The 12,362-nt window shown below is 57.9% G+C and overlaps 5 protein-coding genes across 5 annotated transcripts; 2 read left to right on the forward strand and 3 right to left on the reverse strand.

Moving 5' to 3' along the window:
* Window positions 1-7: 7 nt before the first annotated feature.
* On the reverse strand, window positions 8-922 carry J3D65DRAFT_623753 (uncharacterized protein). The gene has a single exon (XM_066800179.1). The coding sequence runs from the start codon at window positions 894-896 to the stop codon at window positions 282-284; it is 615 nt and encodes a 204-aa protein (XP_066655060.1). The 5' UTR covers window positions 897-922; the 3' UTR covers window positions 8-281.
* A 2,725-nt stretch (window positions 923-3,647) lies between these two features.
* Window positions 3,648-5,102, reverse strand: J3D65DRAFT_358053 (putative ras small monomeric GTPase). Its single transcript, XM_066795615.1, has 6 exons — window positions 4,765-5,102; window positions 4,686-4,712; window positions 4,556-4,635; window positions 4,453-4,504; window positions 4,393-4,402; window positions 3,648-4,334 (listed from the first exon to the last, which is right to left on the reverse strand). Exons 1-6 carry the CDS (start codon window positions 4,802-4,804, stop codon window positions 3,905-3,907), a joined length of 639 nt encoding a protein of 212 aa, XP_066655061.1. The 5' UTR covers window positions 4,805-5,102; the 3' UTR covers window positions 3,648-3,904.
* An 831-nt stretch (window positions 5,103-5,933) lies between these two features.
* On the forward strand, window positions 5,934-8,953 carry J3D65DRAFT_623766 (uncharacterized protein). The gene is made up of 3 exons (XM_066800180.1): window positions 5,934-6,473; window positions 6,520-8,734; window positions 8,784-8,953. The coding sequence occupies exons 1-3, from the start codon at window positions 5,941-5,943 to the stop codon at window positions 8,823-8,825; spliced, it is 2,790 nt and encodes a 929-aa protein (XP_066655062.1). The 5' UTR covers window positions 5,934-5,940; the 3' UTR covers window positions 8,826-8,953.
* A 333-nt stretch (window positions 8,954-9,286) lies between these two features.
* On the forward strand, window positions 9,287-10,585 carry J3D65DRAFT_358008 (uncharacterized protein). Its single transcript, XM_066795614.1, has one exon. It carries the CDS (start codon window positions 9,518-9,520, stop codon window positions 10,316-10,318), a length of 801 nt encoding a protein of 266 aa, XP_066655063.1. The 5' UTR covers window positions 9,287-9,517; the 3' UTR covers window positions 10,319-10,585.
* Window positions 10,586-11,226: 641 nt separating this feature from the next.
* On the reverse strand, window positions 11,227-12,350 carry J3D65DRAFT_623772 (uncharacterized protein). The gene has a single exon (XM_066800181.1). The coding sequence runs from the start codon at window positions 12,281-12,283 to the stop codon at window positions 11,459-11,461; it is 825 nt and encodes a 274-aa protein (XP_066655064.1). The 5' UTR covers window positions 12,284-12,350; the 3' UTR covers window positions 11,227-11,458.
* Window positions 12,351-12,362: the final 12 nt, after the last annotated feature.

Consider the following 12,362-nt stretch of genomic DNA (forward strand, 5'->3'; position numbering starts at 1 on the left):
TTGCAATGCGCGGTAGGATACTTGCATTTCCGGAAGATTCTATGAAGATAGGGGTCCCCACGACGCGCGCGCCCAAACACGCGTTAAACGCGTGGATAAACACTACACACGCACGAAGTGCTGCGGTCTCCATAGATTGTACTGCATTGCATTGAGCAATGCCGCAGTTTTCGCGACCACTTGATTTACAGACCACCTTGAACAGATAGGAGCGTTTTACAAAGCCCTTTAAGTCCTGACCTACCGACTGCAGACCTACCCATTCCCCGAGCCTCCACTCCTCAAACAGGCGCAAACATCCGCAACTTTTGCTGCGTCTTATCCAATGCATGCTGCAAATTATTCAAGTCCTCAACTAACGCATCATACTCTCGTCGGGGGATCTTGACAACCTCCTCCTCATCACCACTGCTCCCCGTCACTTCAGGACGAGCTCCCCTATCATTATTGACCTGCCAGCTACGCCCGCACCTCCTTCGCTGCGTATCCGAATACTCCGACACCAAAAAGTACGACTCATCCGCACAAATAGCGCGATAAAAGTCCCTCGTGCCCTCACGAAACGCAGCAATCTGCACGCTCAACTCAGCACCGGCGGGGCGGCACGAGTGCAAGTCGTGCCAGCGATCGCGCACCCTCTTGTTGTAGAAGGACAGGTCGGCGTCGTAGAAGCTGATGAAGAAGCGGATGTGCGTCCGGTCGCTCACGTCGCCCGCGTACCCCTTGTTCTGCGGCATTTCTTTGAGGATCTGGAGGCGGTATGCTTCGGTGAGCAGGTCGGCGAGGCAGTCGTCGGTGTATTTGGGGATGCCGTCGGCGTCTAGGGGCGGGGGAGTGATGTAGCGCCCGTAGAGAACGGGGTCGAGGTCGAGAATGGAGACATGTTTAGTGGCCATCTCCCCGAAGGATGGAGGAAGAGTCGTCGAAGCTGTCAAGTGAACAAGCGAGGTGGGGTTGATTTAGTCCATGGCTTCAAGCTACTTGATTCGTTGCGCCAAGCTGCGTCATTGACCAAACAGACGTTTGCGGAGAAATCCGACCTTATCGCACTTCGCAGGCGATGATAAAGCCGCAACATGACCGCATATATGCACCTCTAGCTTTAGGATCACAGTTGTAGAGTGTACATCGACACTCAAAGCTGCAGCGTGTCCGTCAAACCGCTTCTCGCAACACTCGACGTTGCGGAAAATTACCCAATCCGGTTAGACCCGCGCGCAGCGCGATGTTGACAGCACAAACAACTTTGCCTGCCGCGCTGTACCAAACGAAAGGATCTATCGTCTGCCCATGTCACATATTAGTCTAGAACCTGGCAATCCAGACGTCCAGGCCAGTTTGCCTATCACAGCCACAGACTCCCCCACCTGCAATAAAGCAGCGGCGAAGAAAGTGGAGCATGACAGACCCGCCACGCTGGCTGATGAAAACCGGGCCAGCAAGACGAAGACGAAGCGAAGGGAGGGCGTTCTTCGAGGGACCCGTTGCTTCGGTTTCGGATTTACACACGCAAACAGGCGTTCGGAGAGCGGCTGCGCAGACGGACGGATTGGCCCAGTCGACGGGAGGTGTGGGTGGGCACCGCTGCGGCACGGAGCGGCGCGGCGCGGTACGGTGCGAGGCGAAAACGAGGCGAAGGATTGGGCATGGCGGGTAGCGTATTTTCCAACATCCAAGCCTTGAAACCAGAAGACGAGTGCTGCGAGAATAGAAGGAAAAGAACGGAGGGCTGCAGGACAGGGCGGCAGAGATGTCTCGCTCCAGCCGATGCAAGCAAGTGGTAGGGATGACGTTGAGCTAATGCAGGAACCGGAACGGCATCAAAAGATCGACCGGGCGTGGGAGGGCAGCGAACGTCACTCATAGCTCAGCTCCCGGCCCGGTCCTCTCTCTCTTTCTCTCCCCCATCTGCCTTGCCCTTCCAACTTCGTTCTGCCACGAGGCATGGCGCCTCGACCAGCCGTCCCGCGGAGACGTCAAACACACGTCCGCCACGCTGCTAGCCCTCAGACTATCGAAAGAGAAGAGCCGGCAATAGCAGCCACACGCGCGGAAAGCAGAGCTCGTCCGCCAAACATCGTTGCAGAATCGATACCAAGTGCGCGGTTTTTGGATGCATGCTTCTCCTTGCCCGTCAGTCACATTGTCCATCCGTCTGTCGCAATTACAACAGCCTCGATCCGAGCCTCGCTTACCACTGCGCCTCGTGGGCAGCAGGGCAACGTTGATGTGCAACGCGGCGTAGAGAGTGGGTAGGGTTTGATTGGCTGCCCTTGTATAGATTCGTTTGTTGCCCGACTAACCATGGCCGCGGCCGAGGCTGTCGGTGGTGTGTGCGCAGGAGGTGCACGAGCCCCCACAGAGGTAGGGGATGGTGGGGAGGGGTGGTGTACAGCACTTGGGAATATTCGCGAGCAAGCCCAAACCGGGCGGTTGGAAGGAACGGGCAGGTGTTCAAAAGGGTCGTCTAAAGTTGCCGCGTCCGTGTTCTATGGAGCTTTGATTGAATGAGTGATTGACAGGCGTCGATCAAGGCCACAGCAGCGTATGTCCCATGTCCAAAATGTAGTGGAGAGCGTGCACGGCAGTCGTAAACAACAGCAATAAGAGAAAGCAAGATGCCAATCGCCTGGGACCAGGGCGCATGGGGAGGGGGAGCCGAGATGCTCATCGTCAAACCGCGTCTATTCCTGCTCCAAGATTTGCAGATGATAAGCTCGGACCAGCTCTTCCATGGGCACGGTTATTAATGCTGGAGAGATGCGTGGTCAGGCCAGACCAGCTTGCTGGGCGAGTGCGTGGGTTTTTTTAGCTTCCACATCCATGGCCTTGGTTGCACCACGCGCTCGCGCGCGCGTCGCTCCTCTCTCCCGGGATGTTGGGACTCGGTTGGAGAACATGCTGGGGTAGCACAGCGTGCTGGGTTGCATGATTGAAAGACATTGTCGCCTCAACGCGAAATTCTAGACACAACTCCCGTCCTCAAGTTCCGGTCAAGGCATGCCGTGTAGTAATCCCTGCAATTGGCCTTGGGTTGGAGGGCAAGACTTGGAGAGCACAGTAGCCGCGCAATGAGCCAAGAGTAGCCTGGGGAAGCCTGCGGCTGAAGATGCTGTTTTTGGTGAAGCGTCTGGATCATCACACCATGGCAACGCTTGAGAGGTGGTCTGATTGTAATATGGATTTTGATCTTGTGGAACCCAAGGCGTGCAGTTTTTCTTCTTGCTCGACTACAGCGCTGCCCCATCAAAAATCCAGCAGAATCCGGGTGCCGGTACCTGCCGTACAAATCAAACGTGGTCCAAAAGAAGTGAAGCATCAAGGCAGCCGGAGCAATACCCTTCCGAGATTCAGCCGGTAGCGACGCCAGTGGTAAAACGACAAGGAGCATTCAAGAGGACGCCCAAGACGAGTAATTACAATCTGACTCGCTCTCGTATTGGCTCGAGTAGCTGCTCCGAGACAGGTAATCTGGACCAGGATGTGGGCTGCGACGGCGGGGATCCTCCCACAAAGATTCCATGAGGCTCACTGTCAGCAGCGCTTGGACAAATACCCAGCCTTTAGATCTGCGGCCAAAAACCTAAGCGTGATGAGAGTTCAAGAGACACAAGCTTAATAGAAATTACCATTTGCCTCAAAGGCAAAACCCACCCCAAAAGATACAGTACAAGATTTTGGCGGTGAAAATCGGAAACAGCCCTTTCGTGGTTCCTGCAATAGCCGTGAGCTGCTCATTCTATGTCGTGTCTATCCAAAGTATTTGTCGGGGGAAAGGTAACCCCGGAACCAAGTTGCTGCGCCCAAGTTTTGGCCGGCGACGCGTAAAAAAAGAAAACTGGCATACAAGTCGGACGTGATGTGCACATTAAAAGACAAGAAAATGGATCTGGCAACCGGTGCTTTACAAAATTGTGCATCTGTGATCGCGGCGATTTCGCCTTTTGCCGGGACCTGTGGATCCGCGCCGTGCTTCTAGTTGCTTGCGGCTGGCAGCCATGCTGGCATCGTGTGCTCGACTGCGTTCCATGTCTTTGCGTATTATTTGCCGGCAAAGATCAATAAATACTTCGTCGACATTGGCTCGCCGTCTTGCCGAGGTCTCGTAGTACGGACAGTTTCCCCACGCTTGGCTGACGGCAAACGCGCGCGACCGCGTCACGGCGCGGTCCTCTTCGAGATCCGACTTGTTGCCGACGAGTACTATGGGAACGCGTTCGTCGTCTTTTATTCGAATGATTTGGTCGCGTAGTTCGGCGAGTTCGTGAAGGGACGTCATGGAGGTGATGCTAAAGACCAATAGAAACCCTTGGCCAGTCTTCATGTACAATTCTCTTTTGGTGAATCAGCGGCATTGCGCGCAGCGATCGGCGGCGTCGACATGATAGTTACCTCATGGCAGCTACCCCAGATTAGCGAATCATGACGCAAGGGTGAGAGGGAAAATCTTACTGAATTGCTCGGTCCCTGCAGTATCGAGGATTTCAAGAACCACGGACCGACCCTGTGCGCGACAGCGTCAGATTTGCCCACGAAGACAAGCCAAGATACGTACATCGACATCAATCGCCTTGCGATACGAGTCTTCTATGGTTGGGTCGTAGGATTCTATCCAGACATTCTGAACGAATTGTGCTGACCGAGAGTGAGCAAGTCGATTCGCCAGAAGCCGCAAGCGAGCGTACCTGTCAGACAGCTCTTTCCAACGCCACCTTGAAGCCAACGTCAGCACAGGCAAATGGCCATCGACGCACGGTTCCGTACCAGATCCCAAGACAACAATGTGGTATTCTCGTTGTGACATGCCTCTGCGCGGGGGGTTCGAGGAGAGAGGGACGGAGGAGACGGTCTCGGGCGTATTGCAATCTTAGGCGCTTCAATGGCTCGAGATAGGCGGCGCGCCGAGTGATGGCGCGAGAGAACACGCCACGCGACGGAAGCCGAGGCGCGTTTTCGGCAGACGGGAACCTAAAGGTGTTTCGACACAGCCTCGCGCCGGCGGGAGGAGGAGCAGGTTAAGGACGAGGCGCGGTGACGGGCACAAGGGTGGCGCGGGTGGGAGCTGTCTGGATGCGGAGTAGGGGACGACGCAAGCAGAACCAGGGATCACTAGAAGCTGTTAGCCGTGGCGGACGGTGGGCGAGGGTGTTGCAGGGGACAAACCAAAGGATGGCGGAGTGACGGACGGGAGGGTGGATGGGAATGGGGATGGAGGTGGAAGTGGAGGTGGATGATGTGCAAAGGGACGGGAGGCATGGTTAAAAGGCAAGTCAAGCAGACCAAGTTTGGGCGCTGGCGGACCAGTCGAGATAATTTCGCGGGACCTGGACCTGAGCTTGACAGCTGCCGGTACAGGTAGGGGCGTGATAGGCGACGGGCAATGTAACACGGACTGGACCACGACAGGAGGAATTGTCCTGAGAGAGAGCCGTGAAGGTCGTCGATCCGCCGCGATCCACCCGCCGCGTCCAAGGCGACGTCCAAGTGTCAGTGGAGTGCAAGTGTCCAACGCCCCGGATCAGCCCTGGCACCTGGCCCAGTGCTGCGTCCCACTACCACTACCGTACACTGCCTACAGCGACGACGGGACCTTATGCAACAGCGCAGGACAACGCCATGGTCGGTCCCTGTTGCCAGCAAACCGCCATTTGGGCCTCGTGTGCCGGCCAACGGCTCGTCTCTCGAGTCTCCAACAGGTCCAATGCATAGACGTCGACTTCCTGCAATCACTCGACGCTACGGCCGCATCGAGTCGTGCGTGCCAGTGTTGTTTCGCATATCTCATCAACAGGTCGGTGGTATTCGCCTGGATGCCTTGGTGCCTTGGTGCCTTGATGCCTGTGTCTTGGCGTCTGCGATTCTGCCAGTCCTCACCGCCCTGAGCTCCGCGTCGCCTCCATGGCCGCCCGTCTGCCATCACACGAACTCCACCAGTGAACCATGCTGCTCCCCTCGCTGCTGGCATTGACGGCCACGCTGGTCCCCTCTGCCCTCGCCGTCTTCGCCGATGATGCATACCACGTCGACTACCACTACGCCCTGCTAGGCGCCCCGCAGCAGCACGCCACCTTCTTCCACCAGCCGCGCGCCGATTCCAAAGCTTCGCTGCTCTACACCATCTCGGACAAGCTCATCCTCGGCGCCGTCAATCCTCGCGATGGAGCTCTCGTATGGCGCCAAAATCTTTCCACGAGTGCCACTGGTCCTGCGGGCTTTCTGAGGGCCGGAGAGGAGCAGGACACGGTAGTCAGCGCACTGGGCGGTCGCGTCGCTGCCTGGGATGCCGCAGACGGCCGTTTGGCCTGGAGCGTCGACTTCAAAGATGCTCACGTCAAAGACCTCGAGGTCCTGGAGCTTCCCGATGCCGCCAATGCCGCCAAAGACTCCATCGTTCTATGTGGCGGCAGCAAATCAACCGTCAAGAGGTTGGACGGCCAAACGGGAGCTGTAAAGTGGGAGTTTGAGGACACGAGGTAAACAATCTGCATCTCCACGAGAGCGCCACTGACGGCCACGCAGCGGCGACACTCCGTATCAAGTCTCAACCTCGGCGACAGCCATCTACTCCGTTTCTCTGTCTTCCTCAATGCTAGGCGGCTTGAAGATTAAAGTCACATCAATCGACCCCCTTACCGGCAAAAAGCTTGACCAGTACACTCTTGCTTCGGACAGTGACATTTCTTCCGTAGAAAACATCCTCTTTGTCGGCGCCAATACTGCCTCGCCGCTTCTGGCGTGGACGGACAAGGCGTTCAAGACGCTCAAGGTTAATGTCATTGGATCCAAGAGCACCGCCTCGTTTGCCATTGAAAACCCAACTGCCGAAGAAATTGAGCAGGTGGTCTTGCATGCACCGCACCGCATCAATTCCTTCCCGCACTTCCTCGTCCACTACCAAACTGCCCAAAGCCACTGGGCCGAAGTTTACCATGCCGACGTCAAGACTGGTGCGATAACCAAGGCCTACAGCCTGCCCAAGCTTGGCGGAAGCGGAGCATTTTCCACAAGCACTGTCGACGCCAATGTCTACTTTACGAGAATCACATCTGACCAAGTCATTGTCGTTGCCTCAACATCCCATGGAATTCTCGGTCGCTGGCCTGCCAAGCGCGCCGAGCAAGCTCCTCTCAACCCACTACACGCCGTGTCCGAGGTCGCCGTGCGAGACAACACTGCCTCTGCTGTGCGATCAGCCGTCTTTCTTGCCGACGGAAACTGGGACATGCTTCGCAACGGAGATCCCGCATGGTCTCGTCCAGAGGCTCTCGCTGGAGCAATCGACGCCGTTTGGGTCGAATTACCACCTGAGGAGTCTCTTGCTCACGAGCTGGAAATTGAGACTCACCAGTCTGTGCTGGGAGCCTACATTCATCGACTCAAAAGACACATTAAGGATCTTGAGCACCTCCCCGGCTACCTCCAGAGTCTTCCCAATCGCCTGTTCAGCTCCGACGAAACTGTCGACGCCCTGAACAAGTTGCGCAGGGATAGCTTTGGCTTCAACAAGCCTGTCGTTGTCGTCACCGAAACTGGACGCTTTGTCGCCCTCAGCGCCGGGACCATCATCTGGAACCAAGATGCCTTGAAGCTGCCCACCGGCAAAAAGATTGAACAAGTCGATGTCAAGTTCGTCAACGGCACGATTGCTGCCATCTTCCCTCAGATCGACCGTCAAGTCCTTCTCAATGCCACCACTGGAGAGCTGGTTGAAACCAACGACAAGTCCATCTTTGAGGCTGTCCAGATAGGCCCGAAGGACGTTTCGTACAAGGTCGTCGGGAGCGAGCTCAAGGGGTATTTGGCTGGAAAAGAGGAAGCCTGGAAGTTCTCTCCAATTCGTGGGGAGCGCGTTGTTAGCGTCACTCCTCGACCTTTGCCTGATCCCGTGGCGTCGATTGGCAAGGTCCTTGGAGACCGGAGTGTGCTTTACAAGTACTTGAACCCCAACCTGGTATTTGTGACAGCGGTCAACGATGTGGCGGGCACCCTTTCCGTCTATCTCATCGATTCCGTCTCTGGGGCTGTCCTTTATGAAGCCTCCCACGACGACGTGGACACTGCGCAGCCCATCCCCGCGGTGCTTTCCGAGAATTGGGCAACTTACTCCTTCTCCCTTCGTACAGATTCCAGTGCTGCTTCCAAGGGCCACCTCCTGGTTGTCGCTGAATTCTTCGAGTCTACCCTCCCCAATGACCGCGGTCCATTTGGATCTTCATCCAACTACTCGAGTGTCCGGCCCTCTTCTGGCGCGCTCGGAGAGTCGGCCAAACCCAAGGTGCTCAGCCAGACGTATCATATCCCTGAGCCCATCTCCCACGTGGCCGTCACCCAGACGACCCAGGGCATCACGTCCAAGTGGCTGCTGGTAACGCTCCCCGAATCCAACTCGGTGGTGGGCGTCCCGCGCCAGTTCCTGGACCCTCGACGCCCGGTTGGCCGTGATCCTACGGCAGACGAGCAGACCGAGGGCCTCATGCGCTACACTCCGGCGATTGAGTTTGACCCGCGTCAGTACTTGAACCACAAGCGGGAAGTGCTGGGCGTCAAAAAGGTAGTCACCAGCCCGGCGTTTGTCGAGAGCACGAGCTTGGTGCTGGCCTTGGGCCTAGACGTGTTTGGCACCCGTGTGGCGCCTAGCTCTGCGTTTGATGTTCTGGGAAAGGAGTTCAACAAGGTGCAGCTGGTGCTGACGGTGGGGGCTTTGGCTGCGGCCGTTGCGTTTGTGGCGCCTTTGGTAAGTTGAGCCTATCTTTGCGTGCTGGTCGATGCTAACTTTTGCACAGGTTCGCAGGAAACAGATCAACGCGCAGTGGCAGGCTTTGTGATTGTGATTGAAGAGCATACAGGTAAAAATGAGGTTTACGAGACACGGCTATTTGGATGGCGTCTGCAGAGACGTATGAGAAATACCACGCATGAAAGAGTCGTCCCAATTGGAATTCCTGTTTTACCAATGTCGACATGAGCTTGTGCAGCTGCCGTGAGTCGTCGACATAGATGGATGACCAATCGGCAGGCCAAGTCGGATCCCCTGTTCCCGGCCCTCCGGGTGGCATCCGAGCAGCTCATCCCTGCGGCCCTCAAATCGCACCCGAAAACGAGCTCCACTGACATTGTAGCAACAAGCGGGACGGCAGTGGTGGAGGCCGCCCCGCAGCGCATGGTGATTCATTACTAAGTCCGCAGCAGGAAGGCGGTTGCCGCTCTGGCGCAGAGTCGGCGGCGGGCTCGCTGGCCATGAGTTGTTGCTGCAAGGATTTGCGCGCAGTAAGTCCGCAAAGCCCGACTGTAGCTGTACCGTCTTGGATGGTTGCGTGTTGACAAACGTCCAGGTGGTGCGTCTAACTATGGCCAAGGCTGATGGAGGAGGTATAAAGCCACGTCTCAGCGCGCATTGGGTTGGGCAAGTCAGCTTTCAAGTTTCAGCCTCGTTGCGAATCAAACCTCGTTGTTGAAGAGATCAGACATTTCTTGTTCAACGACATCACTTGCGGCCACCGCCCCCACCACCACCACCATGACGGACCAGAAGAAATACACGACCAAGCTGGCCGACCAGCACGTCCTCATCCTCGGCGGCAGCTCAGGCATCGGGCTCGGGCTGGCCGAAGCGGTGCTCGAGCACGGCGCGCGCGTCACCATCGCCAGCAGCAACGCGCAGCGCCTGGCGACGGCCGTGTCGCAGCTCAGCAGCGCGTACCCGAGCGCGGCCAGCAAGCAGTTCATCAGCAGCCATGTATGCGACCTGGGCGACCCCAACACGCTCGAGGCCAACATCGAGGCGCTGTTTGCCGCCACGACGGGCACGGCGCCGCTGCAGCACGTCGTCTTCACGGCGGGCGAGCCGCTGGCCACGGTGCCTTTGCAAGAAATGGATGTCGGCAAGGCGCAAGCGGCGGGCACGGTGCGCTTCTTCGCGCCGCTGCTGGTGGCCAAGCACGCGGCGCGCGCGCTGCCAGCGACGACGGGCTCCAGCATCACGCTGACGTCCGGGTCGTCGGGCGACCGGCCGCCCATGGCCAACTGGGGGCTCATCGCGGCGTACGCGGCGGGCCTGTTCGGCATGGTGCGCGGGCTGGCGGTGGACCTGCGGCCGCGGCGCGTCAACGTGGTGGCGCCGGGGGCGGTCGAGACGCCGCTGTGGGCGACGAGCTTTGGCGAGCGGCACGAGGCCATGGCGAAGAGTATCGGGGAGGGGCTGTTGACGGGCGAGGTCGGGCAGGTGGAGCAGGTTGTTGAGGCGTACCTGTGGTGTTTGAAGGATCGGTTTGTGACGGGTGAGGTGGTGAGGACGAATGGCGGCGCGTTGATTGCTTAGGGGTGGGGGGATGGTTTCTGGGGGCGAGTGTGGAGGGTGTGGTGTGGGGGTTTTGGCCGTGTCTCTCTGCTCTGGCGTCTGGCGTGTAGTTCGACTGTCGATGCTGCTAGCAAAGTGTGAGTAGATTCTCTGATTGGAATGACAGTCGCTCTCTTCTCTCCACCTGAGTTCCTTGTCCCCAGTCGTCTTGAATGAATCCTTGCCTCGCCCGGCGAGGAAGCGGAGGAAAGGAAAAAAAAAAAAAAAAAAAGAGACGAGAGAGGAAAATCACGACCTCACCCCTCTGCGCCAAACCACGACCGCACAACACCACCTCCACCCAGCCCAGCCTCCAGTCACAGGACACAGTTCCATCTCATGTCATCTCACCTCATCGCATTACGCACACCACAACGACCAGCCCAGCCAGCGGCGCTGCAGCCACAGCAAGTAAGCTCCGCCAAGCAGCACGGCGTTCGTTTCGTTTCAGGGCCGCCGCACGCATCCTTCGCATGCGATGTCATGGGTCGGTCAGTCAGTCAGCGCTGCACGGCATGGCAACGCGACGCAACGCGACGCAAAGCGACGGAGTGATGTCTTGGCGCTCTCTGGGTAGAAGACAAGACGGTTGAGACGGTTCAGATGAACGAGATGATGTAGGCCTGGAAAGAGAGACATGAGAGACAGTGGTGAGAAACGGCGGAGAGTACGGCATAGCAGAGGCAGTGGCAGTATAGCCAAACACGAGATGCGAGACAAGCCTGTTGTCGCAAAGGGGCATGTTTCTCGCCGGTCAAGAGGCTGAGGAGGCTGAGGGGAGGAGATGCAGGGACTGCATGACTGCATATGTAGGGTACCTTAGGTACATGCATGCAGGGCGACGACGACGAGGACGAGGACAACGGTTGTCGTATTTTTAGCGGTGGTGGGCTGAAGAAAACTGTGGGTGTGGGTGTGGGTGGTTGGTTGCTGGAAGGGCAAGAGGAAGCGGCGAATGGTGAGTGAGTGAGGCTGAGGCCGTACCCGCCATGTCTCCACGCGGCGGCGGCGTGGCGCAAGCTTGCAGGTGGATCTCCATAAGGCGCCTATCTCGTAAAGACATCTATACTGGTACAAGATCCTACACTGCCAACCTACCACGCGAAAAGACGCCAGCCTTCCTCACCGCGATATCTCAAAGAGCTTGCCCGCCAGCTGCGCAACGTCCTGGGCGCCTAGACCCTGCAGGGCGCTCTTGATGGCCGACACGGTGTCGGGCCGCAGCCCGCCTGCGCGCCGACTGTAAATGTCGATGCCGGCCGGCGTAAACAGCGTCGACGCGAAGAACGTCACGACCCATTGGTTGCCCTCGCCGGCGTCAACTTCCTCTTCATCGCCGTACCCCAGCACCTCCCACCGACTGCTCGCAATCTTCAGCCAGCCCTTGCCACGCCAGTCCCAGGCCCAGCCGTCGCCCTCGCCGTGGTCACGACCAAGCTGTGCGGGCGCGTCGACGCCGTGGATGGACTTGCGCTTGTCGGCGGGCCCGTTGGCGGGAGCGTACTCTACCAAATCGTCGAGCTTGACCGGGTCGGTGGATGCGAGCGGGGTGTAGGTGATGGTGACGTTGCGCTTCGAGGACCACATGGGCAGGGTCGAGTGCGTGACATGCCAAGTGCCGGCGAGAAAGGCGGGGGACGGAGGAGGTGGAGATGGAGCTGGAGCTGGGGTGGCGGCGGTTGATGAAGGGGGTGGTTTTGTGGGCGGCGTCGACGTGTAGGGCGCGTGAAGGGTGATTGGGGGAGTGGTGGCCTGCGGGGGGTCTTGTGTGCCTGACATGGTTGTGGTGTTTGTTGTGTGATTGTCTGGACCGCGAAGTATCCAGTGTGGTTGAGTGGAGCTGGAGCCAGTGACATCAGCCGGGGGGTGGGGACTGGACGCCATTCGCTTCCATCTTCGTGCTACAACCACAGCATCTATTCTCCGTGGCGCAAACCTCAACTCCATCCAACTTCACTCCCTCATCCTCGACAATGACGTCCGCAGGAACAATGGCCGCCGTCTTGTCTTGTCTTGTCTTGGCTGA

The sequence above is a fragment of the Phyllosticta citribraziliensis genome, assembly GCF_038025025.1.
Source record: "Phyllosticta citribraziliensis strain CPC 17464 chromosome Unknown J3D65scaffold_6, whole genome shotgun sequence".
NCBI classification, from domain to species: domain Eukaryota; kingdom Fungi; phylum Ascomycota; class Dothideomycetes; order Botryosphaeriales; family Phyllostictaceae; genus Phyllosticta; species Phyllosticta citribraziliensis.